The 21,995-nt window shown below is 50.2% G+C and overlaps 1 protein-coding gene across 2 annotated transcripts; it reads left to right on the plus strand.

Annotated features, from left to right (window-relative positions):
• Positions 1-4,037: 4,037 nt before the first annotated feature.
• NUP50 (nucleoporin 50) lies at positions 4,038-20,653 on the plus strand. 2 transcript variants are annotated; one of them, XM_081127350.1, is made up of 8 exons: positions 4,038-4,419; positions 8,132-8,210; positions 10,242-10,325; positions 13,311-13,500; positions 14,536-15,207; positions 17,703-17,784; positions 19,145-19,263; positions 20,203-20,653. In XM_081127350.1, the coding sequence occupies exons 2-8, from the start codon at positions 8,142-8,144 to the stop codon at positions 20,403-20,405; spliced, it is 1,419 nt and encodes a 472-aa protein (XP_080983476.1). In that variant the 5' UTR covers positions 4,038-4,419; positions 8,132-8,141; the 3' UTR covers positions 20,406-20,653. The 2 variants fall into 2 exon arrangements, with proteins under 2 accessions (XP_080983476.1, XP_080983477.1); XM_081127351.1 differs by having other exon boundaries at positions 4,075-4,419; positions 17,706-17,784.
• The last annotated feature ends 1,342 nt before the right edge of the window (positions 20,654-21,995 follow it).

Here is a 21,995-nt window from a genome sequence, read left to right on the forward strand (position 1 = left end):
GGTTCTCCCAGGCTGGTCCAGCCGGCTCCCGCACACCTGTGTTAGAAACAGGACCGGAATGGGAGCGGGAATTAGCAAGCAGGAACCACATTCATTATATTTTACTCTGGTTAAGGGAATTCTGTGCGAACTAAAGGAATGGTGACCATAGGAAAAAGAGGAAGGGGAGACCAAAACGTGGAACCAGCAGTGCCTGCCTGGGCACTGTCCTGGGACATGGTGCCCTGCTCCAGGGCTCCAGCCGCCACCTCCTGTCAGGCTGGCTACAGGCAGCTCTACCCCCCTGACCTGATTCCATGCTCGTCAAGAACTTTCTGGGTAGTTCCAGAGAATAGGCCTGGTCTGCTGGCCAAATACCTGACGCTCCCAGAGGGTTCTCTCGCCCACACGTTCACTGCTGGATGGACCGCGAGCCTGGAGCCGCACTCCCCAGGCTTTCACGATGCCCTCACTGCTTTGGTAGCCTGAGCACCAGTGTGTGTCTCCCTGGCACCTTGAGAATGCCAACGGCTCTGGGCAGCGCGTGGGCCCTGCCTCTGGGCTCCGTGCCGCACAGCAGCAGTGCCCCAAAGGGAACAGCAGTGGCCACGTCCTGGCCGCCGTGGCTGCTCTCCTGCGCCTTCAAACAGGGGTCTGGGCGCCTTATTTAGCTCTTCTGATTGCTCCGGGCGGGAAGGATGCTGTTACAATTACTCCCCCCCTTTTAGTCGGCACTGAAATCCACCAAGTCAACTAACATGCCATTGTATGCATAAATGTTTTTTATTTGCATCAAAAAGGTATCCCTTACCTCCTGTTACAATATGTAATTAAGAAGTAAATGTGCTCTTTTGCTTTACTTTTGTATTACTGCAAGAATAAAAAAAGTTGTGATTTTAACAAGCCACTTTTCCACACACGCTCAGGTATCACTACGTGAGCTGTGTTCCTTATATGGTAACATTCTAGATACCGCCGACGGAAGAAACATCCAAACCTGTGGAGAACGTTTATGAGTTTATCTGAGCCAAACTGATGACAGCTGTAGGGAAGCAAAATCTCAACGGATTGAGAAAATGCTCTGGAAAATGGCAGTTTTACAGCTTATTTTATACATTAGAATCAGGAGATGTAAGGGTGTTACATGAAATCCTGATGATAGATTAGGGAGGCGGGAGAAAGGGAAGCGCAGCACTCCCATCTGAGCCCTCCCTTTTCTACCCTTACAATCGCTACTTAGAAGCAAAAGCAACAAAATTTGGTAGAAAACAATGACCTCTTCCCCTCCCCTGGCTCTTGGTAAACTTTGTAAAAGATTGCTGCCCACAAAATTCCAGGGAATAGCTAACAGAAGAAGGTTAATGAACGCTTATCTTAGCTTCCCTGTGCCGCTTCACCAGTCCCCCACCTGCCTCCCCCAACCAGGATGTGGTTTTTGCCTTTATATTCTCCCTGTTCGGGCTGCGAGTTTGTTTGGGGCAGGAGCCCGCTCGCAGTCGCCGGCTAATAAATCTCCAAACAGTCCATTTGGTCTCTGTGTGAATTAGACTCGCCTAAGAGGGTATAACAAAAGTAAAGCGGAGAAATCTGAGGCTGAATAAAAAGTCAGTCCCCCCATGTGGCTCAGCTGGTTGAGCGTCATCCCAGGCACCAAGAGCTCATGGGTTTTATTCCTGGTCCGGGCACGTGCCTGGGTCGCAGGCTCCATCCTCAGTAGGGGGTGTGCAGGAGACAGGCGAGCGATGTCGCTCTCATCAATGTTCTCTCTCTCCCCCCCCCTTCCTCTCTCAAATCAATAAAAAACATATTTTTTAAAAGTCAAATGAAGACACTTCTTTTACATTGGTGGGTACAGGACAGTTAATAATTTCCATTTATAGCACAGAGGTGGTATGTGGGCAACAATAGAGGGGCTCTGTGGTCTCCACTCTGGCAGGATGTTGTACTGCCCTGAGGGCTCTGGAAAGTGTTATCTTAGATGCACAACAGGCAGGCTCGCTTCAGGTAAAGATTGACTTTTGCCAGGGAAGCTACAGGCTTAGGCAGTGACTACCCGCCATGACTCACTCTGAGTTACGAATTTTATGTTGGGACCACCTTATATGGTTACTTTCTGTCTCTGAGTCCATAGGGCCGGCCACGCACACCTCCCCTGAGCCTGTCAGTTTTGGTATGTGGCCCCTTTTTTTGTCCATAATATTAACAGTAGGTTGACTAATAATTGTACTTTGATGTTGAAAGCAAAAATTACCATTCAGTTTATAAGGCACTAGAAAACAGTTTGGGATGAATGAGCTCTGCACAGACAGAACTCAGGATGAAGATCCACAAGCTGTCGCTCAGAAGGGAACTCAGACATGGCTGGGATGATGTTTTTATCAAGGAGGAAAAAGACGGGATTGTTCACGTGGTAGCTCGCTGAGCACCTATTATGTAGGAAGGATGGTGAGGCCCGGGGCTAGAAAGGTTTAAGTGTTAAGGATTTAGAGTGGTCACTGCAGTAGGGGGACGCGGATGGGGGGCAGCGAGAAGAGACCCAGGGCCACTTGTGCCTCGCCACCGAGAACCTGCGGAGCTCCCAAGAGCGGGCATTCCCGTTGGAAGGGCACCTGGAATTGGGCTCTGGCTCCAGCTCTGCCGCTCACCAGTCAGATGGCTTTGGCAAGCTCTGCACCACCCCCAGGGGCCTGTGTTGTAGGTGCTCTTCTCATCTGCTGAGTATGGTTTTACCGATTTTTTTAGAGAGGAGGGGGAGAGAGAGCGAGAGAAACATGGACTGGCTGCCTCCGGCACGCCCCCTACTGGGGACGAACCATAGACCCGGCCCTGCCTGGCCGGGGAGGGCTCGTTACGCACCCAGTTCGCGGTGTCCCGGCACCTAGGGCAGCTCTCCGGCGGGGCTCACTTCCCACGCCTATGGCCGAAGAGCAAACATCGGTGTGTTGGATTCCTGACCTTAGGGGGAACAAACATAATGGCAGGGAATCAATCTGACTTTTTCTCATACGTCCAGAGCGGGGGCCACTTCTTTAAAAAATATAAACCCTTTCAGCCCGGCCGGGTGGCTCAGCGGTTGGCCGCGGGCTGGGATCCGGGAGCTCGCGGTCCGGCTCCGGTCGGGGCGCAGGCCGGCTGCTCCCCAGCAGGGGGCGAGCGCGAGACAGCCGGCCCGCGACTGGCCGCTGACGGTTCCCTCTCCCCTCCTCTCTGACGTCAATTACGACCAAACACCTTTATACGTCGGATCCATCACCCCGGCGTCTGGCTACGGCGCCCTTCCCGGGGTTTGGGGCGCGGGGGCCGGGGCCCCCTGCAGTCACAGGCACCCAGCCTTCCCCTCGCGCGCAGACCCCCTCTGCGTCTCCAAGCACCTGCACCTGCTCCCGCACCCGCCGGAAGCGCGTTTTCTAACGAGCCGGCACCGCGCCTAACGGCCCCGGCGTCCGACGGGGACGGCTCCTCCCCCGGGCGGCCGGGAGCACCGGGCGCGACGGAACGGCCTGCACACGGCTTCGCCTCCGCCGCGGAGCGGGACGCACGGGGCCCGCCTCGCGATGCTCTGCGGCCTCCGCCGGCCCCGCCCCGGGGGACGCAATGTGGGGCAAGTGTCTCCGCCGAAACTCGGGCGGGCGGGCGCGTCTCCGCTCCTGCGCGACCGCGGCCTCCGGGACCCTCCGCAGCCAGGCGCGAAGCGGGCCACCCCGTGGCAGGGCCTCCGGGGCGGCGGCCGGGGCCCCCCGACGGGACGCCATCCCGGCGTCACTCACGGTTCCCGCGCCGCCCGCCGCCTGCCTCCTCGCGGCCCTGCAGCACCCCGCACGGGCCCCACCGGACCTCGGCCGCGCAGGTTCCCGCCGCGACGGGCGGGCAGCGGGGACCGCGCGCCTGCGCCTCGGACGCGTCCGGCGGCCGACACGTGACCCACGTGCGTACTCTCGGGCGGCGAGCGCGCGCTCTTCGGCTAAGTCCGGCGTGCGCATGCGTGAGAGGGGCGCGCCTCCCGACGGCGGTTTCCAGGGAGCGGGGCGCATGCGCCGCGGGACGCTCCCCGGCCCGCCGCAGTAGGGAGGGGGCCCGCCCGGCGCGAGCGCGCCTGCGCAGGCCCTGGGCGCGAGCGGCTCTGTCCTCGCTCCTTTCGAACGCGCTCCGAGGGGCCGACCGGAGGCACAAGATGGCGGCCCGGGGCGCGCCCGGCGCTGCGGCTGCCCCAGCGGCGTCCGGCTGAGGGGACGGCTGTTTCCTCACTGCCGAGCGCAGAGAGACGAGGCGCCCGGGGACATGGTGTTTGAGACTCGGGGCCTGCCGATCACCGAGTCCTTCGAGAACCTCCGCGCCCCGGAAGCGGCCCGGGGCGCTCCCCCGGCGGCCGGCGGCCGCCACCCCGCACCTGCTCGCAGCCGGCACCTCGGCCCAGCGAGCGCCGCGGCAGCCGCCCGGGAGGTGAGAGGCGGCGGGCAGCGCGGGGCCGGGAGGGCCGGGCGCCGGGGCCGGGGCCGGGGCCTGACAGCAGGGCGGGGGCCGGGGCCGGGGCCGGGGCCGGGGCCTGACAGCAGGGCGGGGGCCGGGGCCGGGGCCGGGGCCGGGGCCGAGGAGCCGCATCGGCTTGTGGGGCCCGGGCCTGGAGGGGACTTGGGAGGATGGAGCCGCCGGATCGGGGTGCGGGCCCCGGGCCTGGAGGGGACCTGGGAGGGAGGCGCCGGGGTGCGGGCCCCGGGCCTGGAGGGGACCTGGGAGGATGGAGCCGCCGGATCGGGGTGCGGGCCCCGGGCCTGGAGGGGACCTGGGAGGATGGAGCCGCCGGATCGGGGTGCGGGCCCCGGGCCTGGAGGGGACCTGGGAGGATGGAGCCGCCGGATCGGGGTGCGGGCCCTGGGCCTGGAGGGGACCTGGGAGGGAGGCGCCGGGGTGCGGGCCCCGGGCCTCGAGGGGGACCTAGGAGGGAGGCGCCGGATCGGGGTGCGGAGCCCAGGCCTGGAGGGGACCTGGGAGGGAGGCGCCGGGGTGCGGGCCCCGGGCCTCGAGGGGGACCTAGGAGGGAGGCGCCGGATCGGGGTGCGGAGCCCAGGCCTGGAGGGGACCTGGGAGGGAGGCGCCGGGGTGCGGGCCCCGGGCCTCGAGGGGGACCTAGGAGGGAGGCGCCGGATCGGGGTGCGGAGCCCAGGCCTGGAGGGGACCTGGGAGGGAGGCGCCGGAACGAAGGGCCTGGGGGGTGCGGGCGGTGGGGCGCCCGGGGGGCCGCGCTCGGAGCCGCTTAGCTCGGGCTCTCCGGGTGCTGGGCCCGGCGGCGGGGGTGCGGGGACCGTCCTGGGGGACCCCCGGGTTTCCTCCTGGCGCCTTCTCGCGGTCCTTCTGTCCGCTTGGCCGGCTCACCGGCCTCCTCCTCGGCCTGGCCGCGCTTTCTGACCGCGACGCCGGGCCCGTGATGCCCCACGACTGTTCCTTCACGAAGGAAGCCGTTTCTCTTTAATTGACTTTCAGAGAGAGAGAGAGAGACCGGGAGCCTCCCCCCCCCCCGCGTTCATGGGCCGCTGCGTGTGCGCCCCACGGGCGGGCGGAAGCCGTGGCGGCCTCTCCTCCCGGGCCTTCGCCGCCGCCTCACCCGTCCCTCGCCCTCGGTCTCCGGCGCTTTCGCCTCAGGGTCGGCTAACGCGGCCTCGGCGCGCCCCGGCCGGGCCCCGGGCGGCGGCGAGCACGGTCCCCGTCGCCGTAAGTTTCCGCTTCCCGGCCCGACGCCGCCGGGAATCGCCCCGGACCCGGGTCCTTCCGGCGCTTCCTCCCTCGGGCCACAGCCGCCCCGACCCCCGCGCCGGGCCGCGTGCCTTTCCTCCTCTTGTTAAAAGGAGAACTTAGTGCCCGAGGTGTCAGGCTTTGAAATAAAATGCGGATTTGTTGAAATATGTTCTAAAGCTTGGCTCTTAATTCAAGTAAACTCTTTTCCCACAGTAGAACTTTTACATTTTGGAGGGAAGATAGTACTGTGTGGCCTTTGCCTCTAACAAAACTTGTTCCTTTAATAGTACTTATTAAGCCCTTCCTCTGTTCCAGGCACTGTTCGAAACCGAGGTTTTTGTTTATCTCATTTAATTTCCATACCTCCCTGTTCTGCATAGGAAAAAACGGAGGCACAAAAGTTAAACAGCTCGCCCGAGGTCTCCTGCAAGAATACAGGAGAGCTGAGGTGCCCACGTCTTTCTGGAGTATTTTTTTCAAATACGTGGTTTCCCAGCTCACTGATTCAGCAACAGCTAGAATACCTGTCTGGAGATGGGCAGGCTGGGGTGTTGGAGAACCACCAGCACACCGAGCAAAGCCCCCTGTCCCCTGGTTAGGCTCTGACTTGATGACTGTGGTAGGATATGGGAGCGGCTACATTCAGATTGTTTTGCTATGCTGGTTATGATTGTCAATTGTGGGTATGACTTAGAGGTTAAAATTTTACTTTACTACAGTTTTTGCACTTTCAGCTCTACCCCTTTTTCCGTTGAGTAGCTTAAGTTAATAGTTAATTTCGATCGCAGCAAGACTATGTCAACTCGCCTCTTCCGCCCTCTGGTGGGAGTGCTAGGTACTGAACAGCAAAATGGCCAAAAGACTGCAGGCGGAGACCTGGCCTCCGGACAGCCACGTTCAGTAAGGAATTACGTGTAAGAGTACATTGTTCTTGTTTGGGTCACAAAAGTTAGTAGCAAAACTTGGCCAAGTGTTTGCAGAGGACATTCAAAGATGATTAGTCAGTTATTCAAAGCTGGAAAACCCCTATGTAATTACAGGGGTCAGATTTTGGAGGGCTGGAATGTCAGTGTTGGAAGTTTACTTTATAGAGACCAAAGAGCAGAAGGTGACGTGTAAGCGTGTATCTTAATGACCCTGAAGCTCCAGGAAATTACTCTCCGGCTGTGCTGAGGACAAACTAGGGTGGAGAAAGGCTCAGAAAGGATGTAGGCAGTTTCAGGAGCCCCGAACTAATTGATAAGTTCCTGGGTAGGTGGGGGCAGAGGAAATAGAGGGTGTTTTTTTTGTCCATTTACCTGGTGAGTTACGCCACTCACAATGGAGTGCTCCATTTATTATTTTTGTTTTTTATAGCAAAGGATGTGATGTAGGATCAGAAAGCAAATTGCAAACTTTAAGGGACAGCTGCAAGCACCCTCTTTGGATAGGTGCTCGTAATACCATCAGTCCCCACCCCCAACCCCGCCCTGCCACGCGGTGGTGCTGGAGTTGAGCTCCTGGCTTATTTTTGAAAGGGCTGTAAATTCTCAGAATGTTAACACATCCATATTAATTGCATTTTGAGCTTTTAAATGATGTCCTATTTTAGCTGTATACAATGTGGGATAATTAAATGTTCAATCTTGGGAAATGTATTTATATCAACTGTGTGTAGCCTAAACAAGAGGACTTGTGCTATCAACGTAAGACCAACGCCTTATTAAAATTCCTGCCTAAGCCCTGGCCGGTTGTTCAGTGGCTAGAGTGTAGGTGCGCACCCCAGCAGGTCTTGGGTTCGATTCCCAGTCAAGGGAGTGTGCCTGGGTTGTAGGTTCCATCCCCAGCCCTGGTTGGGGCCCTTGTGGGAGGCAGCCAACCAGTGTGTCTCTCTTGAATCCATGCTTTTCTCCCTCTCTCTCTTTTCCCCCTTCCTACTCTAAAAGTCAATGGAAAAACATCCTACGGTAAGGATTAACAGCAGCAATCCCACCTAAGGATGAACGTCTTCACTGGGTCATCTTGAAGAAAGTTTTAAACATTTAAAACATTTTGTCTGTAGCAAGACTATATGTGTAATGTGCACAGAAAAAGTAGTTAAACACTCCTTGATTATATATACAGTACTTAAGATTTCAGATTTAAAAAATCAATTGAGGTCGCATATTAATATTTTTCAAATGGAGTTGGTTTGGTGTTGTTCAGAAAGGGTGCCGGTGTTCCTTAGAAGACCTACCCTGCCTCCTCGCATAGCCCTTTATTGGATTTGAAACAGTGGGAGCCTAATAACACCTCTGTAAAGTTCTCGTTAGAGCAGTTCCCAGTGGTATCAGGAATGTTTTTTATCTCATATCATGCTACAGCAAATTTTTAAAATGCTTTGTAAGAGTGATCTCTTGGTCTAAAAAAGCAAACTTTTTACTTCTGATCGTTTTACTTTTAGCTTCGGAAAAATGGCCAAAAGAATTGCCGAGAAGGAATTGACAGACAGGAATTGGGATCAGGAAGACGAAGCAGAAGAGGTAAGAAATAGCTTTCCTGAGAGTGACCTCCCCCTGCTTCTAAATTTAAACTTGAGCTCCTCGTGAAGACTGTGATAAAATGAAAAGCCTTTTTAAGACCATCCTGCTCGGGAAATAGTATGGTTTCTTGTGACCTGTACTTAGAATAGACATTTATTAATTACATCCCGGTGTGCCTCCCCACCAGCGCTTATTCCCTGAATAGTCTCCTCCGTGGTAGAAGCGCCTTCCTCCTCAGTTCCGTATGCTTGCAGCATCTGACCCCGTGGTTTTAGTCAAGACAGGGTGACTGGATGATCTGGTCACGAACTTAGCACAGTGCCACACTCACACCTGACAGGTGGTCCACCCCCCACCCCCTTAGTCTGCCATCCTCGTTGTTTCAGATTTCAGGTGGTTCGGGCCGCCTCGCTAACTGATCTTCTCAAAGGCAGCTCTATTTCATATTCTTATAGATCTGAGATAAACTGTCTGCCCCCCCCCAACATTGGCATTAACAGGAATAGAATTTAGATTGGCCTAGTTTCTTAACAAAATCAGAATGAATGGCCTTCCCTGAAGAAATCTTAATTTTTCTCTCACAAAGAGTAGAGCACAGCTGCATTCCCGGTGCCTCATCAGCAGTGTGGTCCTCCTGGGTGGTCCAGCGAGGATGTCGGCAACCAAGCTAGCCTTTCAAGTAGTAGTGTCAAGCAAAAAAAAAAGTTAAAGAACCTGCAAGAGTGTCTTCAAGCTTATTAGATGGCTGTCTTCTTTCTGAGTCTGTTTCCTGGTGCTACCATTTTAACCTTTACAAAAATGTGTGCACTAACATGGTGAGAGAAGTCAAATCACAAGAATGGCAACATTTCAACAGGCTTTTAATGTTTCTAACTGATGTGCTGTTTCACCAAGACTCTGGTAGCTACGTTTTTCCCAGGTCTTATGCCCAGCTGCATTCTGGGCCTGGTAAGATTTAGACTACCATGTAAATGTTTGCTCGAAGGTATTTCAGGACTGAAGGAGCTCCCGTTTGATAGAGGCTAATAAATGACTGTGGAAGGTCGTCACATTTAATCTGGGCAAATGCCACTAAACAGTCCTTCTGTGGCTGTAGAGATCTCTCTAAGTTTAACATTTTCTGAAATAATTACGCATGAGAACTTTTTACAGGAAATATTTTATGCCAGCTGTACAGGGTAGAAGAAGGGAGGAACCAAATCCAGAGGTCTTCGGCCCATTCCTATGTGGACGGAGTACTTGGAGCACGCTCTAGAGGTTTTAGCGCTCTCCTAGAGTCCCAGTGCCGCCCTGGTCTCTTGGATGGTGGGCAAATGGGCAGAGCTCTTTTCAAAAATAGTAATGTGTGTGTGTTTCATAAGTACAATTTTATTTTTTAAAATGGTGGTAGTAAGATACTAGATATGGGCATCTGGGTTTCAGAACTGGTTCCACTCCCAACTGTTCATGATCTTTAAGGCACCGTCCAGCTTAAGTTTTATTAATACTTTTGAATATATTTGAAATAATTGAAGGCTGTGCTAAGTACTTTTACACCAAAGTTTCAATGGGCTTAGTCTTGTCAACTTTCATGCACACACACCTGTCTCTGATTCATATCTTGGATTTGTAGGTTCCAGAAGACGTACGATTTGCCAGGCAGATCATGGGCAAAAAACTTTTTTTTTTTAACATATATATATATTTTATTGACTTTAGAGAGAGGAAGGGAGAGGGAGAGAGAGAGAGAAACATCAGTGATGAGAGAGTCATTGATTCTCTGCCTCCTGCATGCCCCCCCACTGGGGCACGTGCCCTGACTGGGAATCGAACCGTGATCTCCTGGATCATAGGTCAATGCTCATCCACTGAGCCACAGCAGCCGGGCACAAACTTCATTTGAATGTGCTCTCTCTATAATGTTATTATAAGTATTAACAGTACTTTAAAACTAGCAGGTAATAGATAAGTTTGCCTGGTCTGTCTTTTTTGTTCAGCATTTTATTGCCATTTGGCCTTATCTTACTGCTCTTAATTTGTATGCTCCTACAGGTGGGAACATTCTCAGTGGCCAGTGAGGAAGTCTTGAAGAACAGAGCCATAAAGAAAGCCAAGCGTAGAAATGCTGGATGTGAAGTGAGTGTTTTCTACAGCTTTCTACTTGGGGGGCAATCAGATCAATAAATGGTCATTGAAGTGCGTACTCACTTGTGAGAGTACTTGGTGTGGACCATAGAAAAAGTGATCATAGATTTGTGCCTTACAGGGAGCCTACCCAGCTGTGGAAATAAGATACAGATGTAGACAAATGAGAGTTGTCACGGTGTGAGGGCAAATGAGGATAGCAATACAGGAGGCCAGAGGAGTGCCTGTCAGGTCGGAGTGAGGAAGGAAAAGAGAAGAAATTCTCAGTCTCCTCTACTGCCTGGGATCGAGGTGCGGGTGGGAGAAGTCCTTTCACTATAATAGAAGCATTTCAGGTGTTGACAGGATAGTGTATTAAAATGCTTCCTTCCTGTGCTCAAATGATAAAAGATGAATTGTGTGCAGCTCATGAGTTGAAATCATGTGCTCAGAATTCAGCAGTCACTCCACATTGAACAACTCCCCAGTACTGACCTCAGCCCCCCATACATTCCAGATCTGTGGGTGCTGTATTGGTGCCTGGACACCCGTGGTCAGGCAGCAACACTCTGGGTGGCAGCTTCAGAATAAACCTACATAGTCATGCCTCTGTCAGTTGTCTTATTTTAATTTCTAAGTTCTTTCCTTGTCTGATCTCATTCTTTAGAGCAGTGTTTAGTTGGATGTAGGTGTTAAGCTAGTTTTCAAAAAACAAAAGTTTCCATAACATCTGATGGGGAAGGGGACACCTTAACTAAGGAGGAAATGATGGGTTTAGTTTTGGAAATGTACTTTAAGGGCTGTGGTGTGAACTTTTCTATAAGACCGCTAGGTGTACTGGTGGCTACTCAGAACAGGATCTGGGGTATGAGTTACAGACAGGAGGGGTTCAGCCATACTGGAAGTTGAAGCCATGGGTGAATGAGAAGAGGCCTGAGTGGAGCTCGTTATGAGGAAGGGGAAGCCAAGGGGAGACAGGCTCAAGGAGGGAGGACTGAGCTGTTGGGTGAGCGCAGAGGAAGAACTAGACGCTGAGTAGACCTCCATCCACTCTGGGCCAAGGGGAAGGGGGCGAGGGAGTCCTTGGGCTGTTAATGAAACTTATGTGGGTATTTGAAATCCACATGCAGTGTTAGCTGTAACTTTCAGCATGGAGTTTCCATCACAGTTGATACATTAGAGAAGTTCAATGCTGAAGGAGCTTTTACTCTATAGTACGTTGTTCATCCACTCAGCAGATCTGCTAGGCACTGGGGATGACTGGTGGGCAAAAACGGACCCGACACAGGGATGTTTTGTTTCTGTGGAGCCCAAATGGACGTCTTCTCATTCAACTTTTAACTCGCATTGTTCTGAATGTCCCTCACTCCTTTTTTTTTTTCTCATTGGAGAGAGAAAAACATCAATGTGAGTGAGAAACACCGATTGGTTGCCTTCTGTATGTGCCCCAACTGGGGATCATTCGTACCCAAAACCTGGGTGTTTCCTGACTGGGAGTTAAACTCGCTACCTTCTGGTGTATGGTACGGCGCTCCAACCAACTGCGCCACACTGTTGTTTTTTTTAAACAAGTGGTTCTTGAACTTTTGTCATTCTGGAGCCAATTTACTATCAGTAATTTCCAAAATAGCTATAAATACTGTGTGGCAAAATAGAAGTTTCTGAAGAGCCACTGTCAACTTTACAGTTTGTCTGTGAATCACTGTTGTAAAATAACTATCCATTTGGTGTATTTTGGATTTTGAATCATCAAAAAGCAAATTTAAAGCATCAGAACCTAAGCTAAATTTATTACATGCATTAAAACTCATACAAGTTAAGATTTTGCATTCTTTGCCTAGTTTTGTTGCCGTAAGTGGTCAGTAACCATCTGAGATTCTATAGATGTTATGGAAACTTTTGTTTTTTGAAAACTATGCAATGATAGTAGGCTAGCTGGCCCATTTAGGAAATGAAGTTTCCAGTGGAGGTAATTTCTCTGTGAGATCAAGATTGTCGTTCATCTGTGTGGGAGCGTAGGGTTTGTGGCTCAGATGTTCTGGAGCATGTTTTCCAAGATGTAGTTTTAAGAATGTTTCCTACAGCCTCCCTTGGATCCTTATCTGAGAAACAGATCCCCCTGTGGTATAATCACTACCTTGAATGAAAAAGCGATCTTACAGAAATTGTCGGGACTTGAGCAGAGCCCTGTGAACTGAGGAAGCTTTCTCCAGAGGTTCTTGGGGACAGAGAGAGCGCCTTAGATTTTCGTAAGGAACGCCAGGTATTTCCCAGGCATCTTGGGTTAGAGATGAGAAAGCCAGCAACCAAGGAACATCCACTGGAAAGACACCTTGTGAAAGGGAGCAGCGAGGCAAGTGAGAATACAGTGTTGCCCTGCATTTCTCAGCTGTGGAAAAATCTAGATTTGAGACTGAAATCACCTCCCAAAGTTTCTGTAGGCTGCAATGGAGAGGAAAAAGGGGGCATCTGTAATACTTTCAACAACAAAGAAAAGTTTTTTAAAAAGTTTCTATGGGCTGAAAGCAAGTTGAAAGCTACAGAATGTCTTGGGAAATCATAGGTTAAGTGGGTAAAAACTTTCAGTTAACCTAATTTGATATTTCTACAACTTATGCAAGTTGTCTTTGAGCAATACACGAAAATATTTTATTAGGGGCTTAGTTGTGTTGATAATGTGTTTTTAGTTATAATTCTGGGCAGTCAGTTATTGCATTAGGGTTTTTTTTTTACCTTTTATATCTGAAATATATCTTTAGCAACATATTTCACTGTAAATTAGGACTCTCCTTGGCTGTTGCAGGAAGGCAGCTTTGGTTTGCAAAGCTGTCGTGAATAAAATCTCCTTTCCTGTTTCTGGCTCTGCCGGCAGTTTTCCTTTAATGCTGGTTGCGTAAGGACTCTAGTTGCTGTTTAGCCAAGATAATATTGTCACTCACTTGCCTATTGGTTATAAAAATAGGGTCACCTAATCTATGCTCTTTCTTTACGTTCCAGTCTGATGGTGGAGGGGCCTTTAAAGGCTTCAAAGGGCTGGTTGCTCCTTCTGGAGGAGGAGGAGGGTTTTCTGGATTCGGGACTTGTGTAGGAGGGAAGCCTTTGGAAGGACTGTCAAATGGCAGCAGCATGGCCGGTGCCCCGTCTTTCTCCAGTTCAAGGGCCACAACCAAGACCAAGGTGACCTTTGGTAAGTAGGTTCCCTCTCTCCACTCACTCACATCCGTGTGAAAAATGACTTCGCAAAGACGTTTTTCTTATGCTTACCCTGTGTCCTGGAACTATGTGAGCAAAAGACAGTAGTAAGGAAAGGGATGGGAATTAGGGAAATGCTGGGTATTTACGTATGTGATGGGTACAGCATGAGTTTTAGAGCCAGAACAGACCTAGGCTCTGTTCTCTGCCAGTTACCAGCTCTGTGTCTCAGTAAAGCTCCTTAACCTCTGAGCCTCCAAATCTTCAACTGTGAAATGAGAATGACCCTCAGAATTGACCTAAGGGTCAAAGGAGGAGAGGACACTCCTAGAGCACCCTATGAAGGCCTGCCCTCCCATCCATCCCCTCCTTCACTGCTGTGTGCTCGAGACTGGCTTCTGGCACACACCTTCCAGAAACTTGGGGGGGTCCTCTCGTCTACATTTCTTTTGCCCAGGATGCGTTGATTGTCTGATCTTGTTTTGAGGGTGTTATTTGAAGGATCTTGTTTTGAGGGAATAATTGATGGAATAACCTTGGGATTAGCAACAGAGAATGGGATCGTGGGTTAAAATCTTGGGTTCTTGGAAATGATCCCAACTGGTTGGATTATACTTCGCTAGTTATTCTGAAGTGTGCACTTTTATTTTAATGAGGCAGAATGTTTAGTGTGATTAAAATAGGCACTCTCTTTAAGATTTTAACTGCATTAATACATGTCCTTTCCTACAGTCTTGGGGATTAAGTTTTATACTAACAGCATTTTGATAGTTCTGGGTGAAATGGGCATCTTTTTGAAGGAAAAGATTATTTTAAAATTCCTGATGCAAGCATATAATAGATACTATTCCTGCATAAAGTTTGATTTGATTTTTGTGATGACCAGATCCTAAGTATTAGGTGTGCACATACTTCTTGAACTGTCACAAAAATGGGATGCAATAAAAGCAAAAATATGAGTGATAGAAAAATCTAGATGATTTAGTCAAATCAACTTCTAAATGAACCTTAAAACTTAAATTTTCTCTAGGATCTTTTGCTGTAAATGGCCCCACCTCCTTTGTTGGTGATAAGGTTTCAAATCCCAAAACAAATGGTGACAGTCAGAAGCCTTCTTCCTCTGGTGTTGCCTCAAGCCCCGCCCATCACGGGAACACATACCACAAGCAGCTGGCGGCCTTGAACTGTTGTGTGCGGGACTGGATTGTGAAGCACGTGAATGCAAACCCACTGTGCGACCTGACACCTGTCTTTAAAGACTATGAGAAGTACCTAGCAGGCATTGAGCAGCAGCAGCGGCTCGACGACAGTGAGAGCAGCGACCCGGCAAGGGAATCTGGCAAAATGCCCCTCAACTCACCGTCTCCCGTCCTATTTGGTTCAACAAAGTTACAGCAGGAGTCAACATTTTTGTTTCACGGGGACAAAACTGAGGGTACCTCTGAAAAGGAGACACAGGCTATGCCTGAAAAAAAGGGGGACCCATCACTAGGAGCGACAAGTGCCTCGTTTAATTTCGGCAAGAAAGTTGATGGTTCTGTTTTGGGCTCCTTAAACTCTAGCCCCCTGGCTGGGTTTTCATTTCCTTCTGGAAACTCCAGTTTATTTGGCAAAGATACTACCCAGAGTAAACCAGTATCTTCACCATTCTCCATTGCACCGCTGGAGAGCCCAGCAGGCGGCGGCAGTGCTGGCTGCAAAGGTGAGCTTACCCTTGAGTCCAGCTTAGGTCTGTGAGGTTTGTGTTTAGTGGGAGAAGCGCAGACATGGCGCCATCATTTCTGAGCCGTGTGACCCTGGATGGAGTTTATGAGCCTTTGAGTCTCGGCTTCCTTATTTGCAAAATGGATTAAAGCCTATTTTATAGGATTATTATGAGGATTAAGGATAGGATATAAAAATAAAAGTTAAGAATATGAAATTATCTGGCACAACTACTTTGAAAAGTATTGAACACATGGCTTGCACATGAAACAGAAGTGAATTAACATGTTTTGAAAAGTTGTGTTTTATTGACAGTTTTTCATGAACATCCATTGAATTGTTTGTATTTAGGAGATTTGGTTATGAATAAAGTCACTTACCGAAGCAGTACTATACATTTTAAAAGGTAGGCTTTCCATAGTCATAGGGAACAAATTCACGATGTCTTCCCAAGACATATCTGGATTGTAGCCGCCTTTCCAGAACTCTCTGTTGTGTGTGGTGTCAGTGCCCCAAGCAAGGCAAAGCCTGGGTCTTAGAGTTCCAGCCCCTCCACTCCCTCCGTAGCTCTCAGAAGAGTGAGGTTATTCATAATCCCTCTCCCTCACATGGGGTGATGAATGAATAATGTCTGACGCTACTTGTAAGCAGTATTAACGTATCAGTCCCTGAGAAAGAAAGAAAAGGCAGTTGCCAGTTTGTCACTAAATATTCTGTTTTTTACCTGGAGCTAAACTTCCATTACTGGTCCTCTGGCCCTGCCGTCAGGTGTATCCTCAAGCAAGGGCCCTCCAAGGAGAAGCATGGAATGAAGCCCCCCACCCTCACCCCCAGGATGAATGGTCAGTCTGTCCAGGCCTACGGCAGCCACAGGGACAGAGATGTGGAATCAGTTGAGTCTCCATCTCTGTGGGAAGCCACTCAGAGCACTTACTGCCGTCCTGTGCTTGTCACAGTTTTTGCATCAAAAAGACTTGGAGAGCTTGTTTAAACCTCAACCTCCTGGCCCACCCTCCACCCTAGAGACCCTCACTGGGGAGTCCAAAGATCTTATCTAAAAATAACCTCCTGAGGAGATTCTGTGGCACACCAGTTTGAAGGCCATGGCATTTGATGGAAGAATCTAGCCTGAGACATGGTGACCTGTCATGAACTACTTTTCGTTAAGTTTTAATTTCAGACCATCCTTTGCGGTTACTTTAGGTCTCTGAGTTTGCAAGGCCACTGTGCAGGCCTCTCCTGAGCTTGTCAGGTTAGCCTGTGGCTTCTTTTCGTCCATGGTTCAATTATTTGAGCACCAGAATTGTTTCTCTCAGAGTTGCATTTTAATTTAGGGAGTTCATGGGGCTGCCTTTCTCTTTAAGAGGATGTGTACTTGCATCTTTTGCAGTATCTTAAATCTCATCTCCGCTGTGGTTGGCGCTGGAGTGAAAGGAAGTACTGTTCTGGCTCAGTGTGGATATGGGTTGGGGGCGGAATCTGAACTTGAGAGGCATGCAATTCAGACAAAGCCGAAGTTACTTATACTTGGCTTTGGAGTAATTTCTCTGACAACTTGCCTTGTAAACATTCTGTTTATCTTCCCCACCTGATTGATGTTGACTGTTCCTTGGCATAATGCAGTTGTGGTCACAGGAACATTTGGGGATGAAAGTGTTAGAAGCGTATCTGAGATTTAAATTTTCCAGTGGTGATCTGACTATACATAAGTGTTTGTTACCCGTCTGTGTGCCCAAAGCTTCAAACTTCAGAGTTTGGAATAAGGAAAGGCTTATTGATCAGGAAGGCACCAGCCGAGAAGGTGGGAGACTCAACCTCAAATCCATCTTAAGAAAGTACAGAGTTTGGGTTTCTTTTATGTGAAGGGAAGGGAAGTGGGAGAGGCAAGAGGTGACTGACCCCAGGAAGCTGGGCACCAGCAGGGGTCTCAGGAAGATTGTGCTCAGTCTGTTGACCCTAGTTGATGTGAGTCTGGAACAAGGTCCTGCATATCTCTGATAAACAATACATACTTCCCTTATCTCCTGGAAGAGGCACTTTCTGGTAAGGGGCTGTTTTGTAAAGCTCAAGGGGCAAGCAGAACTCTAAGGGTTAGTGTGTCTATAGGCAAGACTGAGGAGCTCCCAGCCTGCAGGCCCTGGGGACAGAGCAGGCTGGGACAGGACGGAGTCAGGGAGGCCGACTACTTCACTCTGTCATGTCGTCTGATTTTTTTTCTGTAAAAGTTTGCATATGCACTGAATCATAAGCAAGGACATTTTTTCATTCCAAGGCTTTCTACAAATTAACACTTGTTTTAGAAGAGAGGTCTGTTCCCATTAAAAATTGTTCTTATTTTTCACAAAATCATTAAAATCCAGTGGGTGCACCCCCCACACAAGTTGATGTCAGCTTACCTGGGATTGTTAGGTTGACATGGGGGGTAATAACCAACTTCCTTTATCACCTTTTCAAGCGTTTGATTTGAGTCTCACCGAGTTAATGTTGTTTCAGAAGGTGGAGATGAAGAAAATGAGGAGCCGCCCCGAGTGGTAGTCACCGAAGTGAAGGAAGAGGATGCCTTTTACTCCAAAAAGTGAGCTCTGACCCGAGGGGCCCACATGGTGGACATACTTCCAGAGGCTTGGATGGGGGCTTCTGACGGAGGGTGTGGGGTGACTGTCCCCAGAGTTACTGAGCACCCCGTCCTGGGGTCAGGCTGTGCCTACCCTTTGAACCAGAACAAGGAAGAACTATTGGACTGTTTATCTAAAAACAAACAGATTCTAGAAATTTCCTTCTGGGCACAGCCCTCTCTCTGCTGATCCAGCTCCTCTCTGCATTTGAAACACTGTAGAGAGGGCCTCTGCTTTGCCCTCCTGGCCCGTCCTGTCCACTACTTTCTTTCCCCTCCATCCCCCACAGGCTACCAGTCACTGACTGCAGGGTCAGGGTCATTTTGTTCTTGGTCAGGAGGTGTCTCCGATCCTGCCCTGGAGGCCTGTTGGGCTTCGTGATGTTTCTCTCTCATCAGTGTTCCTGTCTCTCTCCCCCTCTCCCTTCCTCTCTCTCTAAAATCAATTTTTAAAAAACATTAAAAAAAAAAAAAGGCCAATAATTCCTTGTGCCCATTTTTTAAAATTTATTTACACAGATGAGAGAAGGGCATGGCCCTGACTTAATATTTTTTTCTTATCAGAGGTGCAGGCACTGGTGTTGATTTGTTCATTGATAAGTTCAGGAGCTGTGTGGCGCAGAGGCTGAGAGCCCTTTGACTGCACTGTCATTCCTTGGGGGGATCAAAAGCGGCAGGAGTCCTAGCCCTGGCCTGGTTGGCTCCGTGGGGAGAGCGTTGGCCCGAGGACTTAAGGGTCCCGGGTGGATTACAGCCAAGGGTGCGGGCCTTTGTTGCAGGCTCGGCCCCAGTCGGGGTGTGTGTGGGTCGGGGGGCAGTTGATATGTCTCTCATGGCGATGTTTCTCTCTCCCCTTCCACTCTCCTGAAAACTGTGTGAAGAATATCCTTGGGTGCGGGTTAAAAAAAAAAAAATTGACAGGAGTCTTGACGAGAATTCAGAAATAAGAAACGAGGAGAGGGGACTGGGGGCAGTGTTTGTCCCGTGGTTGCTCTTACCCCTGAAAGACCAGATGGGGTTACAGGAGGACAGGGTGTCTGGCCAGGATTTTGATTGTCTTGAGTCAGGGTAGTTTCAGAAAGTTACTTGAAAAGTTACATGGGGCCCACTGTGTAATAATTTGGAAAAATAGGGGTGGGGTTCTAGACTACCCAACCAGATTTTCCTATTCTGCCTTGTGCCCAGACCCAGTCTGGGTCCATAGGAGATGGGTCCTGACGCTTCTGCTCTCCTTTAATAGTTTCCATACAAGTATGACTGGTGGTTAGAGAACGGACTTGACTGGTCATTGCCTGTCTGACCATCCCTGCTGTTCTCCTAGGTGTAAACTTTTCTACAAGAAAGACAGTGAATTTAAAGAGAAGGGTGTCGGCACTCTGCATCTGAAGCCCACAGCGAATCAGAAGACACAGCTGCTGGTGCGGGCAGACACCAGCCTAGGTGGGTGCCTCTTCTGGGGCGCGGCACGCGGTGCACCGGCCCTTCTCCCTGCTCGTGTCAGTCTTTGAGGTTTTCAAGTACATTGATGTGGGGTTTGGATGAAGGAGATCGTTCAACCCAGTTCAGCCCATACTTAGCGGTGGTTTCCGGTTTGTTTGAGTGCTGGGGATGGTGTGTGAGAAGGGGCACTGTTGAAAGCTGTAGTGAGAAGTGAGCAATGGTTTTCATGTTCCTTTGTGTTAGAAACGTGAGGAAGGTGCTGGAGGTAAATTGAATGCTTTAATAATAAACACAAGGGGAATTAATCATTTAAAGGAATCCTTTTTCTATAGCAAAAAATCATTAATGCACACACCCCGCAGCTCACCCCGCAGCTTTACCCTTAAACAGTCCACAGAAAGGGGAGCTGTGGAGGGGCAGGTCTGAGAAAGTGGGCCACATAGGCTGGCTTGCAGAAGGAACCTTCCATGAGGCTTCTGCTTCCCTGTCAGCTTGACTGATTGGTGGTAATTCTGCAGTCATGCCACTCTATCCGGGGGGCCATGTCTCCTCTGTGACACGCTTCTTTGTTGACTGCTTTTCTGTGTGTATGATTTAATGCGGACTCTGGGCACGCCAGTGTGTTTGTCCTTTAGTGCTACGGTGGACGGGGTTTGGCAGGCTGACCATCAGCAGGGGCCTGGGTGGGAGGGTGAGTGAAGGGTAGGCAGAGGCTCCTCCAAGGTTGGGTCAGGTCCAGTCCCACCAGTGGCCTCAGGTTCTCTGGGGCACCATGCCTGCCTCCGTCGGAACCATGCCCATTTCTGTGACACTCTTGTGGCTCCCGGTTTTCCATCCAGGGTGTATGGGTTGGCTCAGTATTTAACGTTTGGCATATGGAAGCTCTGGTTCGTAGAGCTGTAGTTTGTCTGATTTTAATTATTATTTCTTTAAATGCAGGCAACATACTGCTGAACGTCCTGATTCCACCCAACATGCCGTGTACCCGCACAGGGAAGAACAACGTGCTGATTGTGTGTGTCCCCAACCCCCCGGTGGACGAGAAGAACACCAGCGCGCCAGTGACCATGCTGATTCGGGTGAAAACTGCCGAGGACGCAGACGAGCTGCACCGAGTCTTACAGGAGCAGAAGGACGCCTGAGCGCCTGGGCCTGGCTGCGCCAGAGAGCCGCTCCCCGCCCTCTGTGTAGTTAGTCTTTCATTGATATTTTGAGGACCTTTAGATGACTTAAAACTTTTGTGAGGAAGATTAATATGGCCAATAAAACCTTTAATGTTTAGTGTCGAGAAGCTGTATTCTCCCTTCTTAACTGTCTAAAGTGTAAATACATTTGAAAGATATTTCAGGAAAGATTTTTAATGTTCATTTATTAAACTAACCACAAGTGATTTCTTAATGGACTGAAATCAGGGTATCGTGTGGACTTCCCAAAGGCTTTTCCCACCCATGGGTTTGGCAAGGCTCCCAAGGGTGGGGTCCAGAGGAGCCAGGCCTGCCGCCTTCCGTCCAGATGGAGCCGCTGCCCAGCTGGGCAGGTGTGTGCTTTCTTTTAAGTGTTCTTTTAAAGCTGTGATGTGGGCACCAAATGTCACCTTCAGCGTCAGGGCCGCTCAGCAGACGGCCTTTCACTCTGGAGGCTGTTGTGAGGGACTCAGGAGCTGCTTAACCTTTTAAAAGGAAACAGGTGGCTTGTTCTTTGGTTTCGAAGTTTATTTATGAGGTGCTGTTACTTCCTTGTCCCCCTCGTGACAAATGGAGAGACGGGGGTTGCCAGGAATGAGGTTTAAAAGCACAATTTTGGTAGCTTACAGTTTGTAAACCATGTAAAAAAGTTAAGTCAGAGTTAAGTCATCCTACAGAAAGGAAGCGAATATGCTTAGTTGTACCACGGCAAACCCTATGGATCTAAAAACTGCTTACTGCTTAAGTCTAAGAGCTTTTATTACACACAAGCCGTGTGAGTTAACCAGGAAAGCTGCAAGGAGGCAATGAGGGGAAAGTCATGTGTGTAAATGTCGCCTTTAACTTAGGCTAGTCCACATTTGACGGCTGAAGTTCATTTCCTTTTTTTTTTTGAGTAAATCGTTCAGGAAGTCCGTGAGGAAGGAGGCACAGTTGGCCCAGGAATACTGTGTCTCCCCCGCGGCCGTCCGGTAGCCATACTAGCTTCTCTGAGGACTGGGCGCGTGAGTAGGTGCGGATCTGAAGGCTGAACTGTCTGTGTTCGTGGCTCGTTTAGTGCTGGCACCGGGCGATCTTCTTGTTTGAGACTCAGGGTCAGTGCCTGAGGGCTCACTCTCTGTGTTCTGATCTTCAGCACATCTTCTGACTTAGAAAAGAGGAATCAAAATAATTGAGATAGTGTGTTTGCTTTTTTAAAAAACCTATAATTTTTAGATGTAAAGGGGGCAGGGAAACTCAATCAAATGTGTTAACTCTTCAATACTCAAGGTCAGGTACTGGTCTGGTGTTTGTCATGGGGCTCCTGTACCGCTCTGTCTGGTCACTGCGGTGAGAGAGGTCGGCCGGTGTGACTGGGTAAACACGCAGAGGCCTGCTGGCCATGACAGGCGTGGTCCCACTTGGCTCTTGCCAGACCCTGGGGAAGCCACAGTGGTGGTTGCATTTACTGCTTAGAAGTGAGATTCTTCATGTGCTTTTATTACCGGTGACTTAGAATAGACAAGAGGTCGATGCTGTTAGAGCCACCCTGCCCAGCCCTGGCGCCTT

This window comes from Miniopterus schreibersii, assembly GCF_964146895.1.
Source record: "Miniopterus schreibersii genome assembly, chromosome: 2".
Lineage (NCBI taxonomy): Eukaryota > Metazoa > Chordata > Mammalia > Chiroptera > Miniopteridae > Miniopterus > Miniopterus schreibersii.